Source organism: Colossoma macropomum, unplaced genomic scaffold, assembly GCF_904425465.1.
Source record: "Colossoma macropomum unplaced genomic scaffold, Colossoma_macropomum, whole genome shotgun sequence".
Classification (NCBI taxonomy): Eukaryota; Metazoa; Chordata; class Actinopteri; order Characiformes; family Serrasalmidae; genus Colossoma; species Colossoma macropomum.
The window spans coordinates 23,841,045-23,866,798 of record NW_023494795.1 but is presented as its reverse complement, the minus strand read 5'-3'; the positions used below and the strand labels follow the sequence as shown (position 1 = coordinate 23,866,798).

Sequence of the window (25,754 nt, the reverse complement as noted above, 5' to 3'; positions counted from 1 at the left end):
ATGGAAGAGAATAAAGTTGACGTGACTTGTGAATCACTGAATCGTTGAATCGAACGTTCGATTCATTGAAACTGACAGTGCGAAGGAATCGGCTCGGTAAAGTGAATCACCTCTTTCAGGATGCAAGTCCGCTGATCGTGTACGTCTCCTGTCTAAACAGCCAATCAGCGAAATGCAACGACAGACAATAGCCAATAGGAGACCTCCACGGGACCGGCTGTCCAATCACATGCGCACACACATCCGATTTCTGGGGCCTGAACTGTGCGAGCGGAACAGCTGCGTCCACGACAGCCTTCAAAACAGCTGACAGCTGACACTCTCAACCAAAAACTTACCTTATTAATGTAAATACGGAGTTTTGTATAAAACCGACATCCCTTATTAAATACTTAAATCTGGTTTCATATTGGTTCAGTGTCTGAAATTTTAACTCCAAGGATCAAACAATTGCATAAAAGCAACATACTGCATGTCAGCTCTTAAAGGGGAACTCCACCAGTTTTTCAAAATCAAGTCTTAGAGATGTAAACAAAGTCATTCGGAGTGGTTTGATGCGAAGTGATGTAGAGAAACTGACCAATTCATATGTCTTTACAGTGGATGTCTACAACGGAGTCATTTTATTTACTATATAAATCGACTAGTGAACCTAAACAAGTCTTCTCTTCTTTTTATATGTAATGTTGATAATGGTAAAAAAAGTGGCAAGTCTAGAAAAGTGTAACCATGTATTAGCTTTCTGTGATGTAGCTTTTAGAGGCATTACAGTATTGTCTGGTTCCTATCACCACCACTGAGAACAATTCTGACTTGGTAAGTTTCTCCAGAACAAAGCCTTTCACACCAAACCACTTTAACACATTAACTTAAGAAGCACGTTCTTCAGTAGCTCTGACACTGCACAACAATTAACTGGTAAACAAGAAAAGCATCACACTCTTTCTGTATATTTTTTTATTTATGTACAATATAAAAGTGACAAGCAAGGTTGTGTCAATATAAATACAATTAAGAGTTATATATTTTCAGTAATCTATGTGTAGCAGTTTCACACATAGAAACAACGTACAGATGCTGTTGCAGCAACATGTAAAGACTTTGTTTCCATTCTGGGAGAAGGCATACATATTGGTCAACTTGCAAATGAGCAAGTATTTCATATGCACACAGGAGATCCGGCATACAGCTTTTCACTGTATTATTGCTAGGAGGTTGATACAGGGTAGAGGGACAATTTGGTTCAACAGATTCGGGCCCCGTAACCAAATGTATGTTTAATGGCATCAAAGTAGTATCTCTGCCAGCCCTCCTTCATTCTCTCTTCCTCACTGGTGGGAACACCTTTAGCTTCTAGGGTCAATTCTGTCTCACCTCCCCGGTCAATGAAGTTCAGTGTGACAACTGAGTAGTGTCCTAGAACAGAACGGCATGCACTTAAATAAAGACCGCCACTTTAGGGTAAGAAAGTCTAGGGGCCTCATTTAAAAAACATTAGTATTTGATCTTAAAATGACTGTATGTGAAAATTCCCATTGAAGAAGCGAGTTATAAACAGTAAAACTGACGCTAAAACGTACGTAGACAAACATAAGTTTCCAACCTGACTTAAAAACAGTAGCCATGTGCTACAAGCACTAGGCTACATACTTTGTGAACAATGTGTTTTTAAAAATCAATCGTAAGAAAATTATGAGAATTTGTTTTAAGAACAAATTTAAAATGAAATTCAAGTATGTTTTATAAATGAAGTCCCAAAGTCATAGCCTTTTGAATAAAGAATTGCTTTGATTATTTTGTTTGCTAAACTATATATATATATATGCATATATCAAATCTTGTATCATTTCAAACGTAATCAGTTATTTCAAGTCATTTCAAATTTCTACGCAAATACACAGTAAACTGCACTGAAATGTGTTGATCCATTCATTGAGCTTAAGGACCATTTAAAAAGAGTACACATAATAAAGAGAACCTACCAGCAGGCCACGTTGCAAATCTCCACCTCATCACAATCTTCTCGTCTGGGACCTAAAAGTGTAAAAAGTGCACAGACTGTTAACCATCATTCCTGGTTGTCTTGTTAAAGCAGAAGTCTACGCTGAGTTTTTTTCCTTACCAGCTCAGCAAACTCTCCATACACATTTCCCTCTAGCAGCCGAAACTTGCCTCCTCGGTCTGCTTCTACAAGGGCAGCGAGGTGCGTGAATGCCTGAACCATCTAAACAATGAACAGAAAAACAGAGTAATATTTCCCATAAAATATATTAATTATCAGACTATCAATGGAGCATCAATCCAACATTAAATGAAGACAAATGAGTCATCCTGTGGTTTACATTATTAATGAAATCAAGAAAAGATCATCATCTTCATACATCCGATACTCACACCTTCTTGAGTTTATAGAACACTCTGCCTTTTGAGTAATACAAATATAGCAATTTACCATAGAAAGAACTTCGGACAGAGCTTTTCCATTTGATACTGTGAACTGTGAACCTTGTAAGAAGGTTGATGTTCAAGTTAAGATTGCTACAAAATTCCTACATTCAAAAAAAAAGCTGAACAAAAGCAGTTTAACCTCTTGGTTAACGAAAACTCTGTAAAGCTCTTCTGGTGAGGTCAAGAAGGTCTCTTTCAAATTGAACTTGACTGTGGGGATTTTCACTCCAGAGCTGGAAGCATTGGTTGTAGACAAAGAGTCAATCTATGTTTCAAGAAAACAAAAACAATTAAATAACACATACACTTTCAGTGTCAAACAGGGCTTGATTTCTCTAAAGAATGGAACAATCATCATTCTACGATGGAGTGCCTGAGACTTTGAGCACTTCCTGTAAAAAAGAAGTCCTATTGCTGCAAAGCTTTTGGTGGTACAGGACCCAGAACACTAATGGTATATGTACCAATCCTGGAATGCACTTACCTGAGTTTTATCTATTTTGACTTTTTTCTGTACATGCTGTTGCTCTTTATCAACACCATCAGCAGTCGGTAGGATCATACCTTGTGCGAATTCTATAAAAACAAGCAACGTGATTAAAGATCTGTAAAAAAATGTAAAATAAAGTGCTAAAATAAAGTGAACTGTTTATTATTTTTGTATCATCACCTTTTTTCAGGTGAGAAACATAGCTTGCCAAAGCCAATTTAATTTCCTTCTCTCCCTCCTTCTTCATGAAGGCGGTCAAAGGTGTGGGTGGCTGGTCTTTACATGCTGTAATGCAGATCTAGGCAAACATGAACAAATAAACAAGATTTTTAAATGGATACATCATACTTTGTCTTTATGACTCAGTACACTGTAATCGGTAGTCACTTACATCCAGGTCATCCATGTCATTTTCATCTGAGAGGTTTACTACTTCTATGTTTCCCTTGTACTTAATTCCATTTTTTGAGGTTCCTAAAGGGGACAAAATCATGATGGTACACATTGGGTATGAATAAAGCAGGTAAGCAGATACAAAAGTGCTATAAAAACAGCAGTCATGCAGCAAAATAACATCACTCCAGGGAAAAATGGCAGACCAGGAAAATATTACCAGTCCATGAGGCTTTAATGTTCCATTCATAGAAGAAGATGAGTTTCCCCTTGCGGTTGTTAATGGAAGCCTCTCCTTCGATCGCGCTGACATCTGTGATTTGGCAGACACCATCCTCACCCTCAACACGAACCCTCAGCAGAAGCTCATTCAGTACTTCCTGTGACCAGTTTGTGGCATCACGCTCTGTCCTGTGATGTATGCAACAAAAAAAATATATCAAGAATATAGTATAAAGTAGGGCAATTAATAAAATTTAATTTTCAAATACTCATTTTGTCTTGTGTTTTAAATCCTCTCTTTTACAGCAGTGCTTAATAATCGACTAACTACATAGACATACAAACTCTGCATACCAACATAGATTTTAAAGAATTAAATAGATGAGCTTGTACTGAAGAAGGAGGCCAGTTTGTTGATTTGGCCAGTCGGGCCTGCAAATATGTGTTAATACCACCCTTACTAACCGGTTTTCTGACTGTATGTAACACTGTTAACGTCCAGGGAAAATGCAAGTGAGCTATAGGGTAAGGCTCTGGAATGCTTACGTTACTCAGAAACTTAATTTTGAATCAGGATTACAGTATTTCTCATTGTAATTCTGCAGATTATAATTGTTTAAATTCATTGCCCAAGCTCAGCAGAGTTGCAGTTTGCTTCTTTTACAAAGTGGTAGGACATCCAGCCATCTGCTACTTCTGTCTTCCTATGACAGTTTCTATAAATAGTAATTACCCCTCCAAGAACAGGGCATTCCAGAGACTTCTAGCCAACGTGGAAAAAAATGCCATACAGGGAATATAGTTAGTGAAGCACTCTGCCTTCACGTTATGACACACGCGTGTCTGAAACACCCTGGTCACCTAAAAACTAAGTAGGTTTGTTGGCCAGAATTTCCACTTTTACTGCTGGGGTATTTAAATTGCAGGTACCCTCTGGATTTTTCTCTAGAGAGGAGGCAATATCTTATGTAAGTTAATACAGAGATATTTCATTCCCATGCTACTGAATATACTAATACTAGACAACAAACAGGTCTGTTTCAGTTATTTCATGTCAGTCAAATGTTACCACGCCAGCATTTGCCAGTTAGCTTAACAATTACTTCTTTATAACTGTGTAGTTGAGTAGGTTGACAAGGGAGTGAAACATTTGCTTATTTATTACATTTTGTTAGCTGCCGAACCTAATTGTTTGTCCATGCTGACACATAATCTAGCTAGTTTATGTAAGTTAAGTTAAACCTACCAGTGCCAGTTGTTAACATTAGTAGCATCTGCTCTTTGCTCCACGATCCAGCGTGGGTCTCCCTGTCCCCACTTCGCCATGACGGACCACCGGCTGAATCAGACCAGCAACAGACACCAGGGTGGGTGTAAAAAAAAATAAAACCCTAAATAGCAAACGTTAGCTTTCTAGCTAGCCACCCCTTAGCAACGGCCCCTTAGCAACTAACTTTAGCTAGGTTAGTTATGTAAGTTAGCCAGGCTAGCTAAACGAGCGAGTACGTTCGCTGAACAAGCAACACAACGCGAGTTTTAAGCTAGCAAGTACAACTTGTAGCTAGAATAGTTCACTTGTGAACTCTCCGTCTGAAAAAAGCTCGTCTTTTAACGTAGGATGTGTGTGGAGTTCTGTCCCCGGGCGGAAGGTCGTCCCTTCTGCCCAGTCGGGGTACTTTTTATGCGGTTGAGTGCGGAAAGTGCTAGAAGCGGAACTGAGGAGAGAACATTCTCCGCCAGAAAAGAGCAAAATAAGTGTGGTGGAGATATTTATTTACGTCCTTCTGCTCTTACTTAACCTCATACTGCCCAAACCTGAAGCTTTTTCGACTTGACATGTATAATTAGCAACTAGCACAAATGTTCTCTTAACATCTCGGAAAAGAGGGCTTTTTATCCGCGTACTTAGATTTGATATCACGAAACATCCTCTCTGTATTTTTAACCTAATTAGTTTTACACGGCTTGTTCATTTTGCAGCAGCTACACAGCATTGTTTATATGTGGTTTTTATTATTATTAATATTATTATTTTGGCAAAACCTCAGTGTCTTTACTGTTTACAGTAACGTTATTGATGAAAAGTATTGTTTATTGAGAAAACATTATTTGGTCTTTTGGAAAGCTACATGCACACATGCAAATATGATAAATCTTATACGTTTAATGGATATGTTTTATATTCACACGTGTAAATTCTCAGGCAAAAGGCCCATTATTTGCTGCCTTTGAAAAGGAGATGGAACATTATATTGAATCAGTACAGCCCTCTTTAAAAAAAGCTATGAAAACTCAAAGCATGTAGCTATGTAAGTTACTTGAATATTTTTGTGTAGTTGTGTATATAACCCTAGCAAATGTGTACAGTTATATGTATATTTTTGCACAGTAAGTCCAGCAGGTGGAGCTGCAGCTAGACTATTTGTTATGTAGAGCATATTCAAGTTTCAATTTAAATTCAGCTTATTAATTACTCATGTAATATCAAATAATTTCCATCTGCTAGTAAAAATATAAGATTATCTCAACACACATTGCTGTGTCTTGTGCTTTTGTCAGCTGTGACGGATCTGTGATCAGATCAGAGATTAGGATACCTGTTTTGTTTGTTTTTTCACATACAGTAGCTGTAAAGTTGCTGCTGTATACATGGACGAGCAAATTAAATACTGCTTTATATAGCCAGCAAATAATGCTTATAATTATAGTAAAGATCTCAAAAAGATCATCATACTCCTAAATCTGAATAGTTAGTTTAAAGTATTAATTATCCTTTTTAATTTCTAATGAAGGTTCACAAACTTTGAGTCTTGAGGGAAAAGATTGTTTGGAACATTCTGATAGCTTAAACACCTGCAATCTGGTTTCAGATTCTTGTTTTGTTGTACATGCATAAATCACACTGTGCTACAGCATCATGGAGCATGTGCATCTAGACACTGATGAGATAATAGCAGTGCTCTGTGTACTAAATGTACAAGACATTAGGCAACCTGGGTTTATTTCACTCTCCACACTACCCCCAGCTTCTCTCAATCCAGCAGTCATAAGAAACCAACAGAGGGCTTCGAATAAATTATTTAACAGACTGACAAGTAAGCACCAAATGTACTCAGCCAGCTCAGCTGCTAAGGAAAGCTTCAACTTGGAAACTGAACCACGTTTATGTTGGTTTAGTGCTAGGCGACATGTCATCTGTACCAGTATTGGACCATGATCCTGACATACTGTAATATTGCTTTTCAGCTTTACCTCTATAATTAACAATATGTTTGATTGATAAGGAGCACTGTATTCATGAAATCATCTACAATTAGTAGTATTTATGGTGCCAAGCAGTTTTGTATATTTCACTCATGCTATCCTGGACCTGAAAGTTAACTGTGATGTTCGACATTTGTGAATGCTTCAGATTGAGAAAGCAATTCACAATACATAAAAACTAAATAAACAGTAAGTTTCCTTTATGGAAATGTGCTTTCTGTCTAGTTATTGTTTACTGTGTACAGTTGTAATTAGATAATTAGAGTATATAATGTACAGTATAGAATAAATCAAAATCTTTGAAATATTGAACAAAACACCTGAAAATACCACTGATGTCTAATTATAAGATCAAAATCTACCAAATATTATAATAAACATTATAAATGGTATTACTGAATATAAAATAACACCATTTATTAATATAACAAATTATTCCAGACTTTTGAATGGTAATGTTCTATGTAATGTACGATGTTCTGTTTACATAGAGTACTAGAACTCAGTCTGAACTCGGTTCATTAACTTATTAATGCTGACTTAAACATCATCTGATACTGTGATCTGCTTGGAAAATATAATGATATTATCATCCAGCATTATGTTGGCTTAACTACATATCAACTAGGCCTGTACTCATATCTTAAAGGGGAATTCCACCCTTTTTTTTTCAAAAGTTTTATATAATTAAATCAAGATAAACAAAGTCATTCAGTGTTTTTACGAGAAACAGTTCATTGTAGAGAAACTTACCAACTTACTGATTTCTTTACAACACAAAAATAGACATCTTATTTTACTATCCAAAACAACCAGTGAACCTACAAACCCACTTGCAAAAAAGTTGGGATGGCACTTAATAAACATAAAAGAAGGTTTTCTGTACAAGTCTTCAGCTATACAACCATTTAAGGCCTTTGTTGTCATATTTTGAGCTCAATAACATACATTTTTTAAATGAAAAACAGTTCTGGACTGCAGACAGGCCAGTCTAGCACCCACACTCTCTGATTACTCAGCCATGCTGTTGTAACGTGCAGAATGTGACTTGGTGTTGTCATGTTGAAATAAGCTTGGATGTCCCTGGATAAGATGTCATCTAGAAGGCAGCATATGTTGCTCCAAAATGCATTCAGCATTAATGTTGCTTTCATTGTTGTGCAGGTTACGCACTAATATCCCAAAGCATTTCACATCAAACCATTCTGAATGAGTTTATGTGTTAATGTTTTAATCATGCAGAAATTGTGAAATCAGTGGTATTCCCCTTTAAAATGTAGGTGTGGTGTGACAGTAATTAAAAATCATGTTTTCTGTTACAGAAGAACCAATTTTAGATGTCTATTATACAGAAAGCATCAATATGTTTACTGTATTGTTGGGTATATTGATATTGTTGGGTATGTTGTACTGTTGGATGTGTCTACGTTGTTTGGTGTATCTGTTTAATGTAATATCTGTATCCAGTATGTTGTGTATGGTGGTTCTTTGTACAGAGTAAAATAAAGTGATGGAGCAAAATGCACTACATGTTTACACTATACATTTGCATGTAAAGCAGAATTCAGTGTGCTAGAAGTAAACATTGTATAAGCCGAGTTCTGAGTCAGCTCCTACCAAAACCATCTGAAATGATGCTGTAGTATAGCCTGTGTAACAGCGGTGTGAGAGTCAGGGTGCTGTTGCTAAGGTACTGTCAGGAAGACTTTTTCTGCCGCATTGGTCTTATTCTCTGACAGAGCAGGCTGAATTCCCTGCTATCATGCATGACTTTGTTCTTTCTTGGCATCTGCCATCAAACATGGCCAACCACTGAGCCCAGCCCATTGGAGAACTGCAGGGTGTCCCGCAATGTCCCAATAACCTGGCAAGAGGGCAGAGGTAGAGAATCAAGCATTTGAAATGTTCAGCAAGTTCTGATTAGTTTGCTCACTGCTTTATGCATGTAAGTGTATGTATATATCTAAAGGATTACTCCAACTGTTTTCAACTTAAAGGGGAATTCCACTGATTTTTCATGGTTGAGATGATGGAGAGATGTGAAATGCTCTGTTCTAGAGAAACTTACACAGCACTTAGCGTTTTTCACAGTGGAGGTGGTAGAAACCAGACACGAGTTTAATGCCTTGAAAAGTTAAATCTCAGAAAGTTGTCACATTAAATAGTTACAAATACACTACCTGATGCCTGGGATATTGTAGCTATAATAATATATAATAGCTAGATAAAATAGCTATATTCGTACTGTAAAGAAATCTGAGTCACTAAGCTTCTATACAGTGCACTACTTCACATCAAACCACTCTGAATGATTTTACTGACATTTACTCAATGATTTAATTATACAAAAATTTGACTACTTGCCAGAACACTATACATTTTGACCAATAAAACTACAAGCCTGTCTCACGTTGGGCACAGAACTAACTGCATCCAATCAGATTTTGTCAGAATTCATTAACTGTAATCACTGCTGTAGCTAGTCTGATGGTTTGTTAACTATGCTGATCCACCTAGCGCAGGGGTGTCCAGTCTTATCCGCAAAGGGCCCGTGTGGCTGCAGGTTTTTATTTCTGCAAAGCAGAAGCACACCTGAACAACTGTTGAAGACTGAGGCTCACTGATTTAACAAGTGGAATTTCCCAACAATTTCCTCTATGAAATAAAACAAGTGAAATTTTCTAATGATTTCCTCTGTAAAATAAAGTCTGAAATAAAATATGTCAAATAAGCTAGTGTTATACCAAGAGGCTATGACTACTGAAGCTAAATAGCACCTAATGTCACCACAACAGCAGTGTTCCTAATAATGCACTTTTTTTTAAACAAATATTTCATTTTTTAAGCACCTGGCTGATTTTGGGCACTGAAGCATGCTTGTTAATTGCATACAACAATCAAAAATTCATTGGATTGCTGGACAGAATAGCCAGTGCTAATTTTTATACATTAATTTTGGTGTGTTTCATAAAAGAACAGAAAATTAGAAAAAAAAACTTATGACAGAAGCCAAAAAATTGCTAAAGCATCTGCTTTTATTATAAAGATGTTTTGGGTTTTCTGATCTTTTACTAAGAACAGGGAAAAGTGTTGAAATCGTTGGCTGTGGTAATCAACTGTAGGTTGCACAAAAATGGAAATCAGGCTAGAAAAACATTGCAGTGTTCTTTTAAAGAACAGGGAGAAAAAAGAAAAGCAGAGATGGAAAACTGTCTGTGGGGCTGACTGCAGTAGACACCTCCATACTATATGTTCCTGAATTATTAATAACCCTAGAACAGAAAGTTTCTGGAAAGTGTGCAGTAAGCAGCCTCAGAAGCAGACTAGGCTTGGCACAGTCACTGCCCGTCGCCTCTGTAGAATGCATATCTGATGACGTCGCTGACGAAGTCCACAAGTTGGATAGTTTCAGTCATATAGAATTAAATGAATAACTTTTGCTCCAATGACTTACGAAAATTTCAGTAGTTTTGTTGAAAGAATGAAATATTCCATCTAGCATGCAGTTGTATACGATAAACACTCCCTGGTCAAATGAAATGTTGTTGATACTATAAGTGAAAATCATTTCAGGGATAACAGGGAACTTAGTAAATCAACTAAATGTAATTTGACCAGCACCACTAAACTTTTATATTTCAGCAACTGTATATCAGGTTCTATAACATGGGTCTTGTCCTGGGGGAGAGGGTCAAAGATTATGTCTGTCTGTCTGTCTATCTATCTATCTATCTGTCTATCTATCTATCTGTCTATCTATCTATCTATCTTCTATATACATACACGTATACACTGTTAGAAATAAAGGTTCTGTGCAGGTACATTTTTCATTCATCAAGGTATAAACAGTGTACCTGCACCCTCAAAGGTACAACAGTGGTTTTGAGGTCCAGTTGTGTACCCTAAATAAGTTTTTCCCAGGTGAAAAGTACGCATTTGCACCTTTTCATAACCTCACGTTTGAAAATAGAGCAATAAAATAAAAAGCCTGGAGACTAGATGGGATGTGTGGAGTCAACACAACTTAGAAAATATAATTTCCCTTACTAAAGGTACTGAGATGTCCCCTGAGGGTACCACCCCAGTGACAGTTTTATACCTTTTTCTTAGTATATATATATATATACACACAAATGAGATTTCAAATTTAATTTCTAAATATGTATTTTATAACATTGTATTTAAATGCATTACTAAAATACTTCAAAATTTTTAAATGGGAAAAATAGGAATGTAATGTGAAAGCATGTAATATGCAGAATATAGTATAGTATATTTTGGTGAAATATCCTTAACAGGTAAATATATATATATTTTTTTGCATTTTTATTTATGTTTATATTGTTAATTTTTGTGAATAGTTGATATAGTATATATTTTTTATCTTAGTTTTTTTTTATCTTTACTATAATACATATTGTCTATGCAGCAATAAGTTACAAACTCTTACCTTGTTAAGTAATTAATGAGGTTAATTACTTTGCTAATTCTCTTCTTGTTACTTCTTTTCTTGAGTGCCTTGCTATCATCCAAGGAGACAGGAGGGGAAAACTTTTCAACAGCAGAAATATCTTTTTATTCTTCAAAAGGCAGCAATTTAACATTTTAAAATGCTGTCATGACGACTGTGCAGTGTCAGCACTTAAAAGAAATCAGCCTTCGCACCACTGTGCCAATAAACGTGTCTCTGATGCTTTTTTTTTGTTGTGGATGACACATTTCTCAAGCAGAGTAAACACAATGACACATTCTCTCTTATTTCAGTTTTTATTCTGACATACTGACCTGCTACAGTAGCATTGCATAGAATATGACTGATGCAAAAAAGATGCTTCATTATTTACAGAACAGAAAGCTACAAACCAAGCTACAGACCAGACCGAGCACAAAGTCTGAAAACAATGCAATTTAGGGTGCAAAGTCATCAGTCCATTTTAAGAAAATTGTCTTTATATAAAGTTAAACATACTGGTATCATTTGCAAATAGGTCAGACAGCGCTTTACATTTATATTGCACTTGGGACAAAAGTGACATTTGAGGTTTTTCCATCTTACAATTTCATTAGGATAATTCTTTAAACTTCACTAAAATGGCCAAACTATAAACATGACAAAGGGTTAAAGCTTGTCATTCTATGCTCTAATTAAAGGTTACTCACCGAAACATAGACTCTTTCACTCAACTGGTGTATTTATATACTCTTTTAAAAGAACGTTTTGTGCAACCGGTGCTTTACTATGAATCATCAAAAGGCAGTTCAATAGTTAAGCTCTGTACATTAAAACACATGTGCTATGCCTCTACAATGACACTGATTGAGTACCATTCCATCTGTTTCAGTGGATTCATCAGGCAGCTGTTTGTTGGTAATACCAAATTAAAACCTGAACATGATCTTAACCCATTCATTAAAACAGAGAAGAGAATCTTGAGCAAAATGGGGAAATAACTGTCTAAAAATGCCTAATAACATTTCAGTGACTGTACACCAATAAGGCTAGAATGTTGTTTTTTTTTTCAATGCAGTCAGTCATTTCAGTGTGAAAACAGTGTAAGGAGCTGCCAGATTAACTGCCTGGTCCAAAGGAAGATTATCTGAATAAAATTCACTCTAAAAGGATCCCCACAGTCATTCAAATGAGCACAGTTTCAAACTTTACAAATACCTTCAATAATAATAATGATAATAATAATAATAATAATAATAATAATCTCTTCAAAATCTGAATGAACTATTTACACACATTATGTAATTATTACTCAGAAGAGGTGAAGTAGACGCCCTGCTACAAAACAAATAAATCGTCCTACAGAAATTTTTTTCCACTCTTAAATAAATGCAATAAATTATCTCACAATCTTTGGTCATCAACAGACCAAAAACTTCAAATAAAATTCACACTTACATGGAAAGAAAAACAAAAACATATACAAATTATGTTTATATATATATATATATATGCTCACAACAAACAGACAAACAAAAATAATTAAAAAAAAACCAAAAAAAAACCTTAAGCTTACAAAGCTATACACTTTGATACACAGCTCTCACAATCAAAAATACACCACTTAGATAAACGCTGCTGGGTGCAATTACATAAGTCTCGGGTTTATAGTTTTCTTTAACACCATCTCAGAGCATGCTACCGCAAACTCCGAGTGTAAACTTCATTAGGGGTCAGATTTCCTTGTGGCTCTGCCTGTCTTGTGAGGGGGGGTGGGGAGTATGTTTGTGAGCTTGAGTTAAAGGAAGAGAGAAGGGAGGAGGGAAAAAAAAGTTGCTGTTTATGCTGAAAGACTAGTGTTAGTAAAAGAACCATATCTATTGCTGCTGGCTGCCAAGTCAATTTTTGCAAATCTAAAATGTTGAATTTTCAGTGACAATACAAATGAGTCCCAAATTACAGCTGCTTGAACACTAAGCTTATAACTCCATTATTAATTCATATTCACCAACTATTACTATGAAACTACATCATTTGCATGTTGATTATGACAGTGAACAATTCAATTACGGACCCACATACATACTTCAAGTGTACTGGGTTAAGAGCATTATTATTTCTTTTTTGGTGAGCCTTAAAAAGTTAAAACATTGAGACATTTCTTGAGAGATATGACTCGCTAGTGTTAGTGAGAGTCCTGAGCAGGGAAGGCGTTTTACTCTGAGTTGCTTGCAACTCCTCCCCTAACTAACTCTGATTGGGTGGGAGGAGAATAGAGCCCTTGGGGCCCCTTTTTGGGGGGTGGGGTTTGGCACTGACACACTCAAATGTGCACACGCGCACACACACACATACCAGCTGTTGTTGTGAAACTCTCAATGTGGCCTTTTCCACAAGCAAGAGCCTCCGCGTGACAGGAGCTTCGAGCTTTAACCCCCTCCTAATCTCTCTCTCTCTCTCTCTCTCTCTCTGTTTCTCTCTCTCACTCTCTCTCTCTCAAAACCCCCCCTTCTACTCCTTCCCCTCCCCCTCTATCATTTCTTCTCTCAATACAAACATCATGCTTATGCCACAGGACTCTTCCATGCTCCAAGATCAGTAAAGACCTGACCATGTCATGCACTTTTATGCAGGGATGCACCGATCACACCAATCTAAAACCAGTCAGTCTATAATCTACACATTTCACTGTGTGGAATTATTCGGGATAGTTCTATGTGCAAGAAAACAAAGCTGGAATTATATTTCACTTCAGAAAATAAAAAAAATAACTACTGTCAAGTAAAATGACAAAGTAGTAATCAATTTTTAATGATTGTGACAAAAGAAAACACTATCAAATACAGATTGATCAAAACAGGCCGGTCCATTTAATAAGGTCAGTGTCTAGCATCGGTGGTGATCGGTGCATCCTTACTTTTACGCAGGGCAGATCTGCAGGGTCTGGCAACCATGCTACTAAACAACTAGTGTACCTCATACTGCCCCATACTTCATGTGAAGCAATAAACACGATGAGGGTGAAGGATTTGGATAGAGCCCCATGTCTGAGGATATTACGGTTGGACATTCTGGCTTGGTCAGCTTGACCACAAGATCCACAGACGTCCACAATTGTTTTTGCAGAGAATTTGCAAGGGGTGGGAGCAGATGTGTACGACATCCGAGGAAATGGCTTCTTTAGAATCCTACTGAAGCGTGAAAACAATCAGCATAGAAGAAGATAGAAATAGTGGGGTTAGAGAAACAGGTTCAGGCAAGTCCACGTGTGGGTCCACAGTGTGCACTTCCACCAGCGCCAGTCTTCGTCCTCCATTGTAGGCACTAAGTTCATGTGAAGGGTTCAACAGTGTCTGCAATCTGACAATCACGTATGATGTAAAAATTACTTCCCCAAAAAAATTAAAATAAAATAACAAAATAAAACCCTTCAAGGACCACATGAGGTTATTCATTCCCCTCTAGGATCCAGAAAATGAAAGCAAATGCAGGACAAATTCTGAATGGAAATATTCCTTTTTAGTTGCTTTGGGCTGAATATTTCTGAGGTCTTTCATGGGCTGACATCACAGATCATTGCCAGTCTTTTTTAAAATTTACTGTAAAACAACCACTGAAAGACAAGTTCCATGACTATTGTTGTACAGGGAGAGAGCTTGCTCTTGGTTTTTGAGAGGTAGTGTGAGTGTTGAGTGTGCATGTTATGATCCACCACAATTAATGACAGTAAATTTAATGCTTGAGAAATACTCACGGGATCAGTTCATAAAAATAAAAATAATAAAAGTATCATCAAAAAGCTAGAATGTATCCACCTAGTTTTCACATAGTTGTCTGTTTTCTTCAAAATTCATAAACGTGAGTGACTATCCAGTATAAATAAGTCTCAATGGTAATACTTTGTCTCAAAGTCCCTGCATATACATCTTAGTTTGCTTAAATACAAAAGATGGCTGCCTAAGCTTGACCACCTGAAAAGTCAGAATAATGTGCATTCATCCTACAGTGAGTATGTGTCATGCCAGTCTTTTTTCCTCTTATAAATATATCAGTTCTTTGTATAAAAATAAATAAAAAAAAAACTGTATTTGTTTTTTTAATTAAACATTTCATTATTCACATCCCCTTCAAAACACTGGGATGTCTATCTGAGAAAGGATTGTGTGTGTTGAGTGGTTCAGGAGCGCACAAGGATCTCCATGATGTGGTCCAGGTCACTGAGGTCAGAAAGGCAAAGCTGCAGGGTGTTGGAGGTGCAGCTAGAAAAGTTCTTGAGACCTTCATCTCCTATCCCAGAGGCCACACCATTGCCTCGCGGGGCAGGGAACGCTAGGACAGAGATGTCGGATGAATCATACATAGATGTATCAATGTCCTCAAAGATGTCATCCAGCGCTAGGTCCGTCAGATAGCTGGTGGAATTTGTGATCTCGAATGAACCAAACAGTGAATCAGATGGCCTCTCGTCTACCTCATCTGAGAGGGATGAATAAAGTGGTTTGCTTTCAGCACAGTCTAACTGGGCCTCATCGTCCTCACTTGTTGCTAGGGAATCAGATGGGGACAGTGATCCACTGAGAAGGGGAGGACAGTCTAAAGACACAGGTGGCAGTTCAGGGATGTGGCGTGGCGTGGAGGCATGAAGGAGCGTAGGGGCAGGTGGCGCTGGAGGTAAGCAGTTTCCCCCCTCCAGCCTCATCTCCTGCTGGATTTGCCTGAGGGTGTTGGCCAGCAGGACAGAACGGTGAAGGCTGGGCTCAGCGCGACGTTGGCAGCTCTGAAGTTTGTCCAGGCACAGATCCAGCACCAGCTGCCTCTGCTGGGGGTATGGTAGGCCCAGCGCAGGATCCTCGCAGTCACTTAGCTTGCGCTTCACCCCACGGCCCAGCATGTACCTTCAATGGAAGAGAGAGAAATGCTGTGAGGCATACTGGACACTGCAACAATGGTGTTACAAACCAATTAAAACACACAACATTTAGGCCCGTGGTGGAAGCCAGTCTTAAACCATGTCATACAGTTGATTCAGCACTTTGTTTTTAATATTTTGCAAGGCAAAACATTAATATTCCTAACACTGTTTTTTTCTTCCATATTGTGCAAAACCTTGGTCCTGTATCATTATTTAACCTATTTAGGCTTATAAATTATTGGCACAAAAAGGTTAGCTTCTCAAGCTAATGAGCAATGTCTAATCAATTATTTATTTGTGGGCAGAACATGTAGTTCTCTATCTGACCATTACATGTCATCTGTCTCAGCTAAAGCATGGGCAATCTGTTCCATAGGCTTACAATACAAGCTCAAGTTCATGATCCATCTTTGAAACCTAGCTTGGTCTATACTATTCCAATTCTAAGACAAAAATTTCACCAATATCGGTCACACATAACACATGACTAAAAAGAAGCGTGAACCACTGGTCCCATAAAACCCAGCTTCATGGACACTTCTTGGATAGTGGAAGTGTGCTTGTATGCCCGTGCCTGCAGTAGGCTCAAAAAAGCATGGTCTTCTCCAGGGCTCCCTTCTCGCAGTGCTTTAACAATTCTAAAACAGACCTATTGTCAACATATATTTTGGGCTGTCATGATATTTCATCTGAAAAAAGAAAAACCTTATTATTAAAACAAAGTGTACTATGTTCTTAAAAATTGACAAAGATTAGCTGGTAGTTTGCATGATAAAGCATATTTTCAATTGTCCCTCTAGCATGCATATATATCTTTCTCACACACTTTTTACCCTCACCCTAGTTTATACTTTCCGATACAGTATTCTGGATTCTTTAAAAATGCTGTACATGTTAATTTAAGTCCATATTTATTGTCTGGCCTTTTTATTTATTATTTTAAATCCTGATTAGTCGATTAATCATCGAAATGATCAGGTGATAACTCAATTACTAATATGACGAGATCTTGATTGTAGGGGAAAACCTGAATATATTTCCACGCACTGTTGAAGTAAATAAGGAATTTTTTTTAAGTACGTTTTGAAAAGTGTAGTTTTAATCAACATGACACCATCGGCCGGTCGCTTTGCCTATGGAGATCTTGTATAGAGGGGGTGTAAATGGTAGAGGCTGTCCATCCCTCTCTGCACTCGCTCTAGTGTGGGTGGCTCAGCCTCCTCCATCCATCCATCACGCTGTTGCACGCAGGAAGACATCCCCCGCAGCTCTGGCCGCAGACTGCTCCATTTTACTGCAGAGAGCCCAGGAAGCCTAGTGGAGACCTTTCCTTTGTGTTCAGCAGAAAGACTGATACGTTTCACAATGTATGTACTCTGGGATTGTTATAAGAAATGGCCCGATTCTGAGCTCATCTGGTATAAATGAGATTTCTATAAAACCCAAACTCAATTCTGTTCACTTGACAGGTACAAAGAACTAAACTGTTTTCCCTGAATGACCATTTGAAATGCATCAAAAGGTCTGTGCACCAACACTCCAATCAAGCTTTGATACCAGTATACTTTGACTGTCCAAAGAAAACCTGTTAACTTTATGGCAACTTTTATTCTGAGGTACAAGTCTTCGATATGATGGCAACGATATACAGAGACTGTTAGTTTAAGTGGAATTTCTGTCTGAACATAGTCTGTACATTTGTTTTGCAGTTTTCAATTGTGTCATGGCAAGGCTAGTTGTTATATAATCACCCACACCAGCAGTGTACGGCTGGATCATTCCCGTTCAGTTCTATAGGTGCTTCTCCGACCAGCTCCCACACACACAAACAAGTTACAAGGCTTAGAAAGGACACTTATATTTCTGTACATTTCGCAGCTGAATTCCAGGAAGAACACATAGCAAACTTGGAGAAGGGGCTGCACAGTCTGCAGCTTGTCTCTGTCAGCAACAGCAAGCTATAAATGGAACAGCAGCACACTGAACACCCAGTCTACTGCAAAACAACACATTCCAACGGTTTTACAGTGGAAAGAAGAGCTCATGAAAACATGAAAAAAATATTTCTGTGGTGTTACATACAAAAGCGTGATCTGATTTTCCAGCCATTCCTTAGTTTTAGGATTAAGCCCCTGGATTTTGCCTTGTTCCAAATAAACCTGTGACTCTAACGCAGGTGTGGATGTCGCTTGGTCCCTCAAGGTAGCAAATGTGAAACCGTGATTTAAATTGGCCCTCTGTCATTAGACTGGCCTCTTTGGTCCGCTTGCCATGGCAACGGTGACGGATGAGAGGCTGAGGCTTGAGTGGCACGCAGAGTCTACTCCTCTCTCTCTCTCTCTCTCTCTCTCTCTCTCTCTCTCTCTCTCTCTCTCTCTCTCTCTCTCTCAAAAAATAAATTAATTAAAACCCTGACAGGACCATCAAAGTGGGGAGAACACAAAGTAAGATGAACAGTCTGCAGTGCCATAGAGTATGCTCACTACAACTCAAATTCATATTAACTGTCCTCAACAGCTCAGATATTTGGTGTGTTTTTTTTTTTCAGACAACAGCACTTAGATTGATATTTTGGCATCAACTAGTTGCTGAAGAAAAAGAAAACAATCTGGACTTTCTAAAGCACTGATTCTTTGGCATTAGTTGGTTTACAAACAAGGCACTTTCACAAACATTCCCTTAACCAATACTATTTTCATGTGCATAACCAATTAAAAATGCTGTAAATGAGTAGCCCACTCTAAACTCATTTTCTACAGGCTGCTATAACACTGACACACCTTTCTGGAAGTGTAACAGTAATACAGTATCCAGCCATATTTAAATGGTATGGGATTATGACGGACTGATCTTCAGTTCATATCAACCAGTGAGAAATCTTTAACAATCAGTACATCAACAGCAGTCAACAGTGCTAACTAGGCCAGTGGTGCTAGATGTAATTCTAGCATTAGTTTAGCTAGGAGGCTAACAGATCTACACACCATAGAATAGGTTCAATTCCAGCTATCTGATGCTCCACTACAGGATAAAGACTCAAACTTCAGGATCACACTTAAGTCAATTAACTGCTGCAGGTAGCCAGAATCAAACCTGTTTTGTGGTCTGTGGGGTTGCTAGCCTGCTAGCTATGCTAGTTAGCTAGCATCAGCCACACTCTACCATTCTAGTCAATACTGGTAAACACTATTAGCAATCAGTGTTAGATTGATGGTTTAACATTAGAGTGACTGATTGAAGACCTTGCCAATTTATTTTTTGGTTAATAATGTTATTGTGGGAGCTAATGTCAGGTTTTAGGTTTTGCCCTGTTCTATCATTAAGTCTGTTCAAGTTGTTTTTATCTCGTTAATAAAAGATCTTTTCCTGCTTAGTGTGCTGTGGTCCCCCCTCATGGGTGGGCTGGCTGACTGGCAGAAGAAAAAATGAAAAATCAAACTGCCAAGCAATCAAAAAATAGTAAAACAAACATTTTCTTGTTTTTGTTTTCTTGCAATTTTTTATTTATTTATTTATTTATTTTCACAAATCATTGTTTTTTCCTTCCTGCATTCACCCTCAGTAAGAGAGTAAACTGTGGTAATATCTGGGGACGGTTTGATATAGGTGTGGGCGATATGGCACAAATACAGCATCACAACACTTGAAGACATTTTCACAACACTTAATACACAACACTTAATTTATGAGGTCTGTCCTCAAGCTTTAAGTGGGGAAATCTAACCAAATAACACAGAGCTTATAAACTGACTAGATAAGTTAGACCAATCAGCAACCAAACCTCCATGTGTTGTGACATCACAACCACAATTTACAGGCAGTCTGGCGCACTACATTCAGTGCTCAAGCCAGTAAAAGTGGATATTCTGGTCTTCTTGGCCAAATAAATTGCAATTGCAATATTAGTCCAAAAAACTGAAATTAGATATTTATCCCAAATCGTCCACCCTAATTTATCACGATAATGATAAATATCATCTTATTGCCCACCTCCAGTTTGACATCATTTAACCAAAAAAAAGGATTCAGTCCATCCCAAACCATACACAACATCCAAACAGAGTAAACGGAAAACAGGACCGGAGGATGCAGATAAGCTATGGAGTAGGAGTAACCTTAGGATCTTGCCAGGCACAAGAATACTACTAGTCAAAATATGTGCACAGAATGTATTATGTGCTTTAATATACATTCTGTATATTAGTCTATAGTGTAGAAAAAAGCTAAAAGTAAATATAGCAAGATTGCCATGACACATCACTGCAGCACAAAGCATACCCACCCCATTACAATGCCAAGCAGGAAACTTCAGACTGGATCTTCAGGTAGGGGTGGGAGGTGTATTAGTGTAAAAGTCAATACTGGTATGCTGTTGTTACCACTATGATACCATAATGAACCAAAAAATGGTAAATTACATACACCATAATTATTTCATTATTATATAACAATATCAATTTAAGCTTATATGGTCCACCCCCCATTTCAACATGTTCAATTTATTGCAGTTTACAGACAAAAACCTAGTTTCATGTTCAGCAGTATGTCAAAATGAACAACTAGCTTTACACAAAGATATACCAGCTTCAATCCAGACAAAGGTACGTGCAGCTTCTTCACAGACTTAAATAACTTTTCCTACTGTGATCAAACAAGCAAGCCAGACAACAAAAAGGGCCCAAAGTCCACAGTCTTACTCTCAGATGCACCTTAACCCTTAAAGCTACATTAAGTAAAACTGTGTTCGCAAGGCTGGTCTCCTAGCTTTTCACATCGTAGGAAAAGGAAGGGCCTTCACTGTCACACCCAGGCGTTTTCCCAGCTGAAGCCAAGCCCAGCCAGAGTCTTTCACTAATCACTGTGAAACATTCCATACCTGCCACTGGTTTTTCATTAGTTTATTAAACTTAGTTTTCTATTAATTTTCATTAGGATACATCAATGTTAGACATAAAAAATTTACCAAAGAGGTTAAGATGCACAACAGTGCAACCAAATACTGCAAATGCACAGAAGGGAGGGAGAGACACCAAGCCAGAGAAAAACAAACAAGGAAGAGATGCGAAGACTGATGAAGAATATTTAAAAAAGAATGAGCTGTAGTGAATACAACTGCAAAAAAGCAAGGAAGGTCACCTGTCTGTCTCCTAAAACCTAAATCCAAGTAAACTCAAACTGAAGATAATTTATTACAGTTTTACGCAAAATGACAGTGAAATCATCTCAATACTGACAGACAATTGTTTAAAAGCAAGAATCATCACAACTGTACAGATGCTTAGATTGGACAAATGATTCAAACCGATAGCTGAGTACATATTTACTCTATTCTAGAATGATTAGGTGATAGGCTGCTACGTTAAAATGACTACATTTTATTCATTTTACTGCCTTTGTAAACCTACATAAATAAATGACACTTTTCTTCCAAGTGGATCTAGCCCCAGTTTCTACATTTCACACAGGCATCAGCATTAGCATAAACAGATACGTAATACGCTGGATTATAAGATATTAGCTCAAAATTCCCACATCGGTGCATCTCTGTGCAGAATAAAACAGAATCAAAACAAGCTATGGCAGATTTGTAAGACATTCTTTTAGAACACATCACCAGTGATGAAGGGATTCGTTTTGCACTGCTAACTTAAATATTATCTGATATCATAAAAGTTGGAAAAGACTGTAATATTGAATTTTATCAATAGCAGGGAATATACAGAGGCTGAGGTAACAGCTAAGAGGAAGCAAGCACGGAACAGACAGTCCAAGAGTAAGTCCGAGTTAAGGAGGGAAAAGAAAAGAGCGCCGGGGATAGACTGGGTGGAAGTGAAGGAGTGGGCGGAGGAGAGTCTGGCAAAACCTGACTAATGAACCAATAGGCAGGCAGGGCAGCTGAGCGGAATGTCTTAATTTGGGCAATGCCAATATACACTGAGATACTGAGTCACAGCACTGAGACAGGAGGTTAGTCACCTAACCTGAAGACGGGTTCTGTCAGCCCCTAGTCTGATCTAGAAGATGCTGAAATTCCCGGCTTGGTCCACAAAGGTCTGTCATAAATATCTGACTTGCAAATTATTCGTTAATCAAGTACGTCTATAGGTAAACCGTACAGGACACACTGCTTTATTACCTTATTCTTTAATGTTAACAGCAAAACATATAAACCTCAACATGAGCCAGGCTGCTGAGGTTACAGCCCACAAACTTACTGCTCAAGGAGTGAAGTATGCTTTGGGAAACTTAACTAGAACTGAAGAAACTCATAAAAACCTAACAAGCAGATCAAAAAGGCATTAAATGACACCAATCCAAAGATCTGCAGAGTTCTCTGCGGTGCCTTATACATACACAGAAAAGTCGTGGTCACGTTTTTAAAGCCCCCGTTAGCGACTGGAGGTGGTCAAATTGATCCTATTACGCAACAGATCCTCGCATTGGTGGACTACAACCACTAACATTAGTGCTGGTCGCAAACACGAGAAACATCAGCGATTAAGGGTTAATATTCCGCTCATATTATACTCACACGGACCCTCACTGTTTTGTTAACAACGTCCAGCATCGACCAAGTTTTCTGTCGACAACGGAGAAGAGTGACCGAAAGAGAAGTCGACTGGCTAGCCAAGCTAACGTTATATTAGCAAGCGAGCTAACCCCAAGCTAGCTAACTAGCTATGTTCCATAAAGCGGGGCGCGAGAACCTTAACTAGCTACATGTACTGTCTTTAAGCGGCAGTTTCAAAGCGAGCGATACGCTACATAAAAGTTAGCTTTGTGTAAGTATAAAGAACTGTTTTTACCTCGACGAGGAAAGGGCATCTTCTTCGCCGGGCTCAACTTCCTTCTTCAGTACAGTTACAGCGGGGTCCACATCCAGCCGACACATCGAGGCAGTGTGAAGCCCTCTCTTTCTTTTCATGGACGTTTCCAATGGTAAAATGTCCCTTTGACCCATACCATAATGTTTCGCTAAACCCACGTTTGCCCAACAGCGTAGGTGTTGTGTTTTCGCGTGATAGTGAACCAAACTCCCAGCTAACAGACACTGAAGTAAGTTAGACGCTGCTAGTCGCTGAACGAATTTAAGCTACCTCAGCTCGCTAACCAGCTCGCTACAGAGGTGGGCGAAAGTAAAAAGTAATCTGCCTGAGGTCTTCGAGTGGTCGCTACATTCTCTCGGATGATCAGAAAACGGTCCCGTTGTTGTTGGTTTAGCTCGTTTGCTAATTCGCATAGCCGATTTTTAATCCGGAGTTTATTCGCAGCGGAAAAACGGTCACTGAGCTCGTCAACATCGAACCGCGAGCGAACGAAACTCTCGCTGGAGTGAAGAAGCTGCGCGAACAGAGCTCAGCTGATTGACGGTCGTCAGGTGGGAGAGATTTCATTGGTCCAATCAAATCTCAGGCCCGCCTGGTAACTGGATATAATTGGCTGAGCCCCTTTCTTTCTCCCCGCCTCTTCGCGGCTACAGAGTGCACCGATTGGCCGAATCAGATCGCTGGCTCGCGTAGTAACTGCACAGGATTGGCTGAGCTCTTTCTCCGCCCGCCTCTTCTTGTCTCGCTCTTATTCGCTCCCTCACTGCACCCACAGACTGAAAACGTGACTCTCTGAAATACTGTAAGATACGGCGAAAACAGCACGGACAGACACATCGTGTGCTTTCCTAAATGCTGCCCAGTTATACTTGCTTGTATAACGTTAGTTTGATCTGTTAACGGTTTCAAAAATAAATTTTGATATCCACGTGGAACATGGACAAAATATATAGAATATACATATTTGCAGGAAGAATGGAATATAAATCACACATGCTAATGGTAAAGGTGCATGAGTTGCATTTTTGTTATTTTATATAATATACTAACGCTTGACACAACACTTAATTCAGTGCTGTCGGTCTACAACCCCTTTACTTCATGGCCCCTACTGGGGATTTAAGCCGTGACGTATAGAGTCACGACTGAGAATGACGTCAGCGACATGCTAAGAGAACAGTACACTTTCAGCTTTTCACTACAGCCTACTGTAAGGAGCTGATTACTTTTACTAGCTTCTGGATCCTTCCATGAATTCTACATGTATGTACATTTTGAGTGAATTTTTCACTCCACCACACACCTTCAAAACTGTGAAGGAAGCACTCACCTCACACTTTCCCTTGAGCTTTTGCCCAGAATAATTTTTCCACAGTAATTTTACATCTCAGCATCCCACTTCTGTCACTTAGTAAAGACAGAATCAATAGCTACACAGTCAAATGTAACTTATGGCTTGAAAACTACTTAATTTACTCCTGCTTTGCTGTACTTTTATCTGCTCAAATACAGTGCATTGCATAAGCAATTAAATAATGACGTTTTTTTTAATTATTATTATTCTCAAAATGTTAAAAGGTTGAAAAGAAGAGTATGATGCTTACGTTTACAGCAAACGTAACAATCCCGACTGCATCCTATAATAAAGCGGCATTTTGGCCTAGAGCTTCAAATGTTATTTATCATGTTATGCAGAATTCTGTAGAACAGCATCATAACCCACCACTTCATTGGTTTGCCACAATTTTATAGCGTTTTCGTTCATCAGTGTTCTCTCACTGAAATACCCACCGTGCATTACATAACTACATCATACAACCACAGGCCATATACCTAACCAAGTCCTGCTTCATTCTATGGTCATCATGTCCCTATTAGGAATTCCAGGTCTAAAGTAATTTTCTCTATGATAAAAATATATAGCATTTTTGAAAAATGTTGCACAGGCTGCTATCATGCCCTGAGCTTAACAAAAATGGTTCCAAACTCAATGCGTTTTGTCCTACGTACATTTTTCTTTAAAGATGCCATAGAATGGAAGACTGTATTTACATTGGTATAGTTGAATAAGGAGAGTTTGGTTCATGGAACTGACATACCGTAAACCTCAAACACTGCTCTTCTCCTTCTTCAAATGCAAATCCTATGTAAAAGAGGGCGGTAAAATGGGCCAATTCCAAAATCCTAAACTGTTATGTAAAATCTTGATTCATTTTCTATATTTACCCCCTCAAATTTTACATACACCAGTCCACGCTATAGTCCAGTGAAACAACAACAATGGAGCAACAGCCATGAAAATAGCATACAATGTGCAGAAATTGTACCGTTCCAGGTTGTAAAGGGGATGTCTGCACTTTTCATACCTTTCCCAAGGAACCATACTGTCAGTGGGCATGGCATGTTCCTCTTTAAACAAGGCTGAAGTTGGCTTCCTATTCGCCAGCTTTGAACGTTCCATTCCACCTTAAAAGCCACATTTTGTACATGAGGCAAAATGTAACTGTGGTAACATCTAAGGTAGAACGGAAAAGTTGCAAAATAATTGGTGAATAGGAAGCTAACTTAAGCTCTCACATCTTTAGCCATTTTTAACAGGATTCTGGACAACTTTAATTCAATGACGTTAAGTTTATCACGCTGGACAGTTTCTCAAAGCTTGGACAATATCGAGCAGGTATTGCTTAGCCTTTGTCACTGAAGAGAGGGGCAGTTTCAACCTTATTAGCATCACAACTTCAACAGCAG

General features: G+C 38.4%; 2 protein-coding genes across 2 annotated transcripts; both read right to left on the bottom strand.

Moving 5' to 3' along the window:
- Window positions 1–942: 942 nt before the first annotated feature.
- On the bottom strand, window positions 943–5,265 carry ahsa1a (AHA1, activator of heat shock protein ATPase homolog 1a). The gene is made up of 9 exons (XM_036581928.1): window positions 4,800–5,265; window positions 3,552–3,742; window positions 3,330–3,412; window positions 3,119–3,236; window positions 2,933–3,024; window positions 2,588–2,713; window positions 2,123–2,224; window positions 1,983–2,034; window positions 943–1,416 (listed from the first exon to the last, which is right to left on the bottom strand). Exons 1-9 carry the CDS (start codon window positions 4,877–4,879, stop codon window positions 1,244–1,246), a joined length of 1,017 nt encoding a protein of 338 aa, XP_036437821.1. The 5' UTR covers window positions 4,880–5,265; the 3' UTR covers window positions 943–1,243.
- A 7,062-nt stretch (window positions 5,266–12,327) lies between these two features.
- Window positions 12,328–23,140, bottom strand: si:dkey-177p2.6 (uncharacterized protein LOC568712 homolog). The gene is made up of 2 exons (XM_036581927.1): window positions 22,986–23,140; window positions 12,328–16,162 (listed from the first exon to the last, which is right to left on the bottom strand). Exons 1-2 carry the CDS (start codon window positions 23,138–23,140, stop codon window positions 15,445–15,447), a joined length of 873 nt encoding a protein of 290 aa, XP_036437820.1. The 3' UTR covers window positions 12,328–15,444.
- Between the last annotated feature and the right edge of the window lie 2,614 nt (window positions 23,141–25,754).

Bases quoted from the DNA above. Each gene is read 5' to 3' on its own strand.
- ahsa1a (XM_036581928.1), bottom strand. From the start codon at position 4,879: ATGGCGAAGTGGGGACAGGGAGACCCACGCTGGATCGTGGAGCAAAGA. The intron at 3,413-3,551 runs GTAATATTTTCC...TGTCCCCTTTAG, and splicing joins CATTAAAGCCTCATGGACTG to GAACCTCAAAAAATGGAATT. The intron at 2,225-2,587 runs GTTAAACTGCTT...TTCATTGTTTAG, and splicing joins GAGTTTTCGTTAACCAAGAG to ATGGTTCAGGCATTCACGCA.
- si:dkey-177p2.6 (XM_036581927.1), bottom strand. From the start codon at position 23,140: ATGGGTCAAAGGGACATTTTACCATTGGAAACGTCCATGAAAAGAAAG. The intron at 16,163-22,985 runs GTAAAAACAGTT...CTTCCATTGAAG, and splicing joins GATGCCCTTTCCTCGTCGAG to GTACATGCTGGGCCGTGGGG.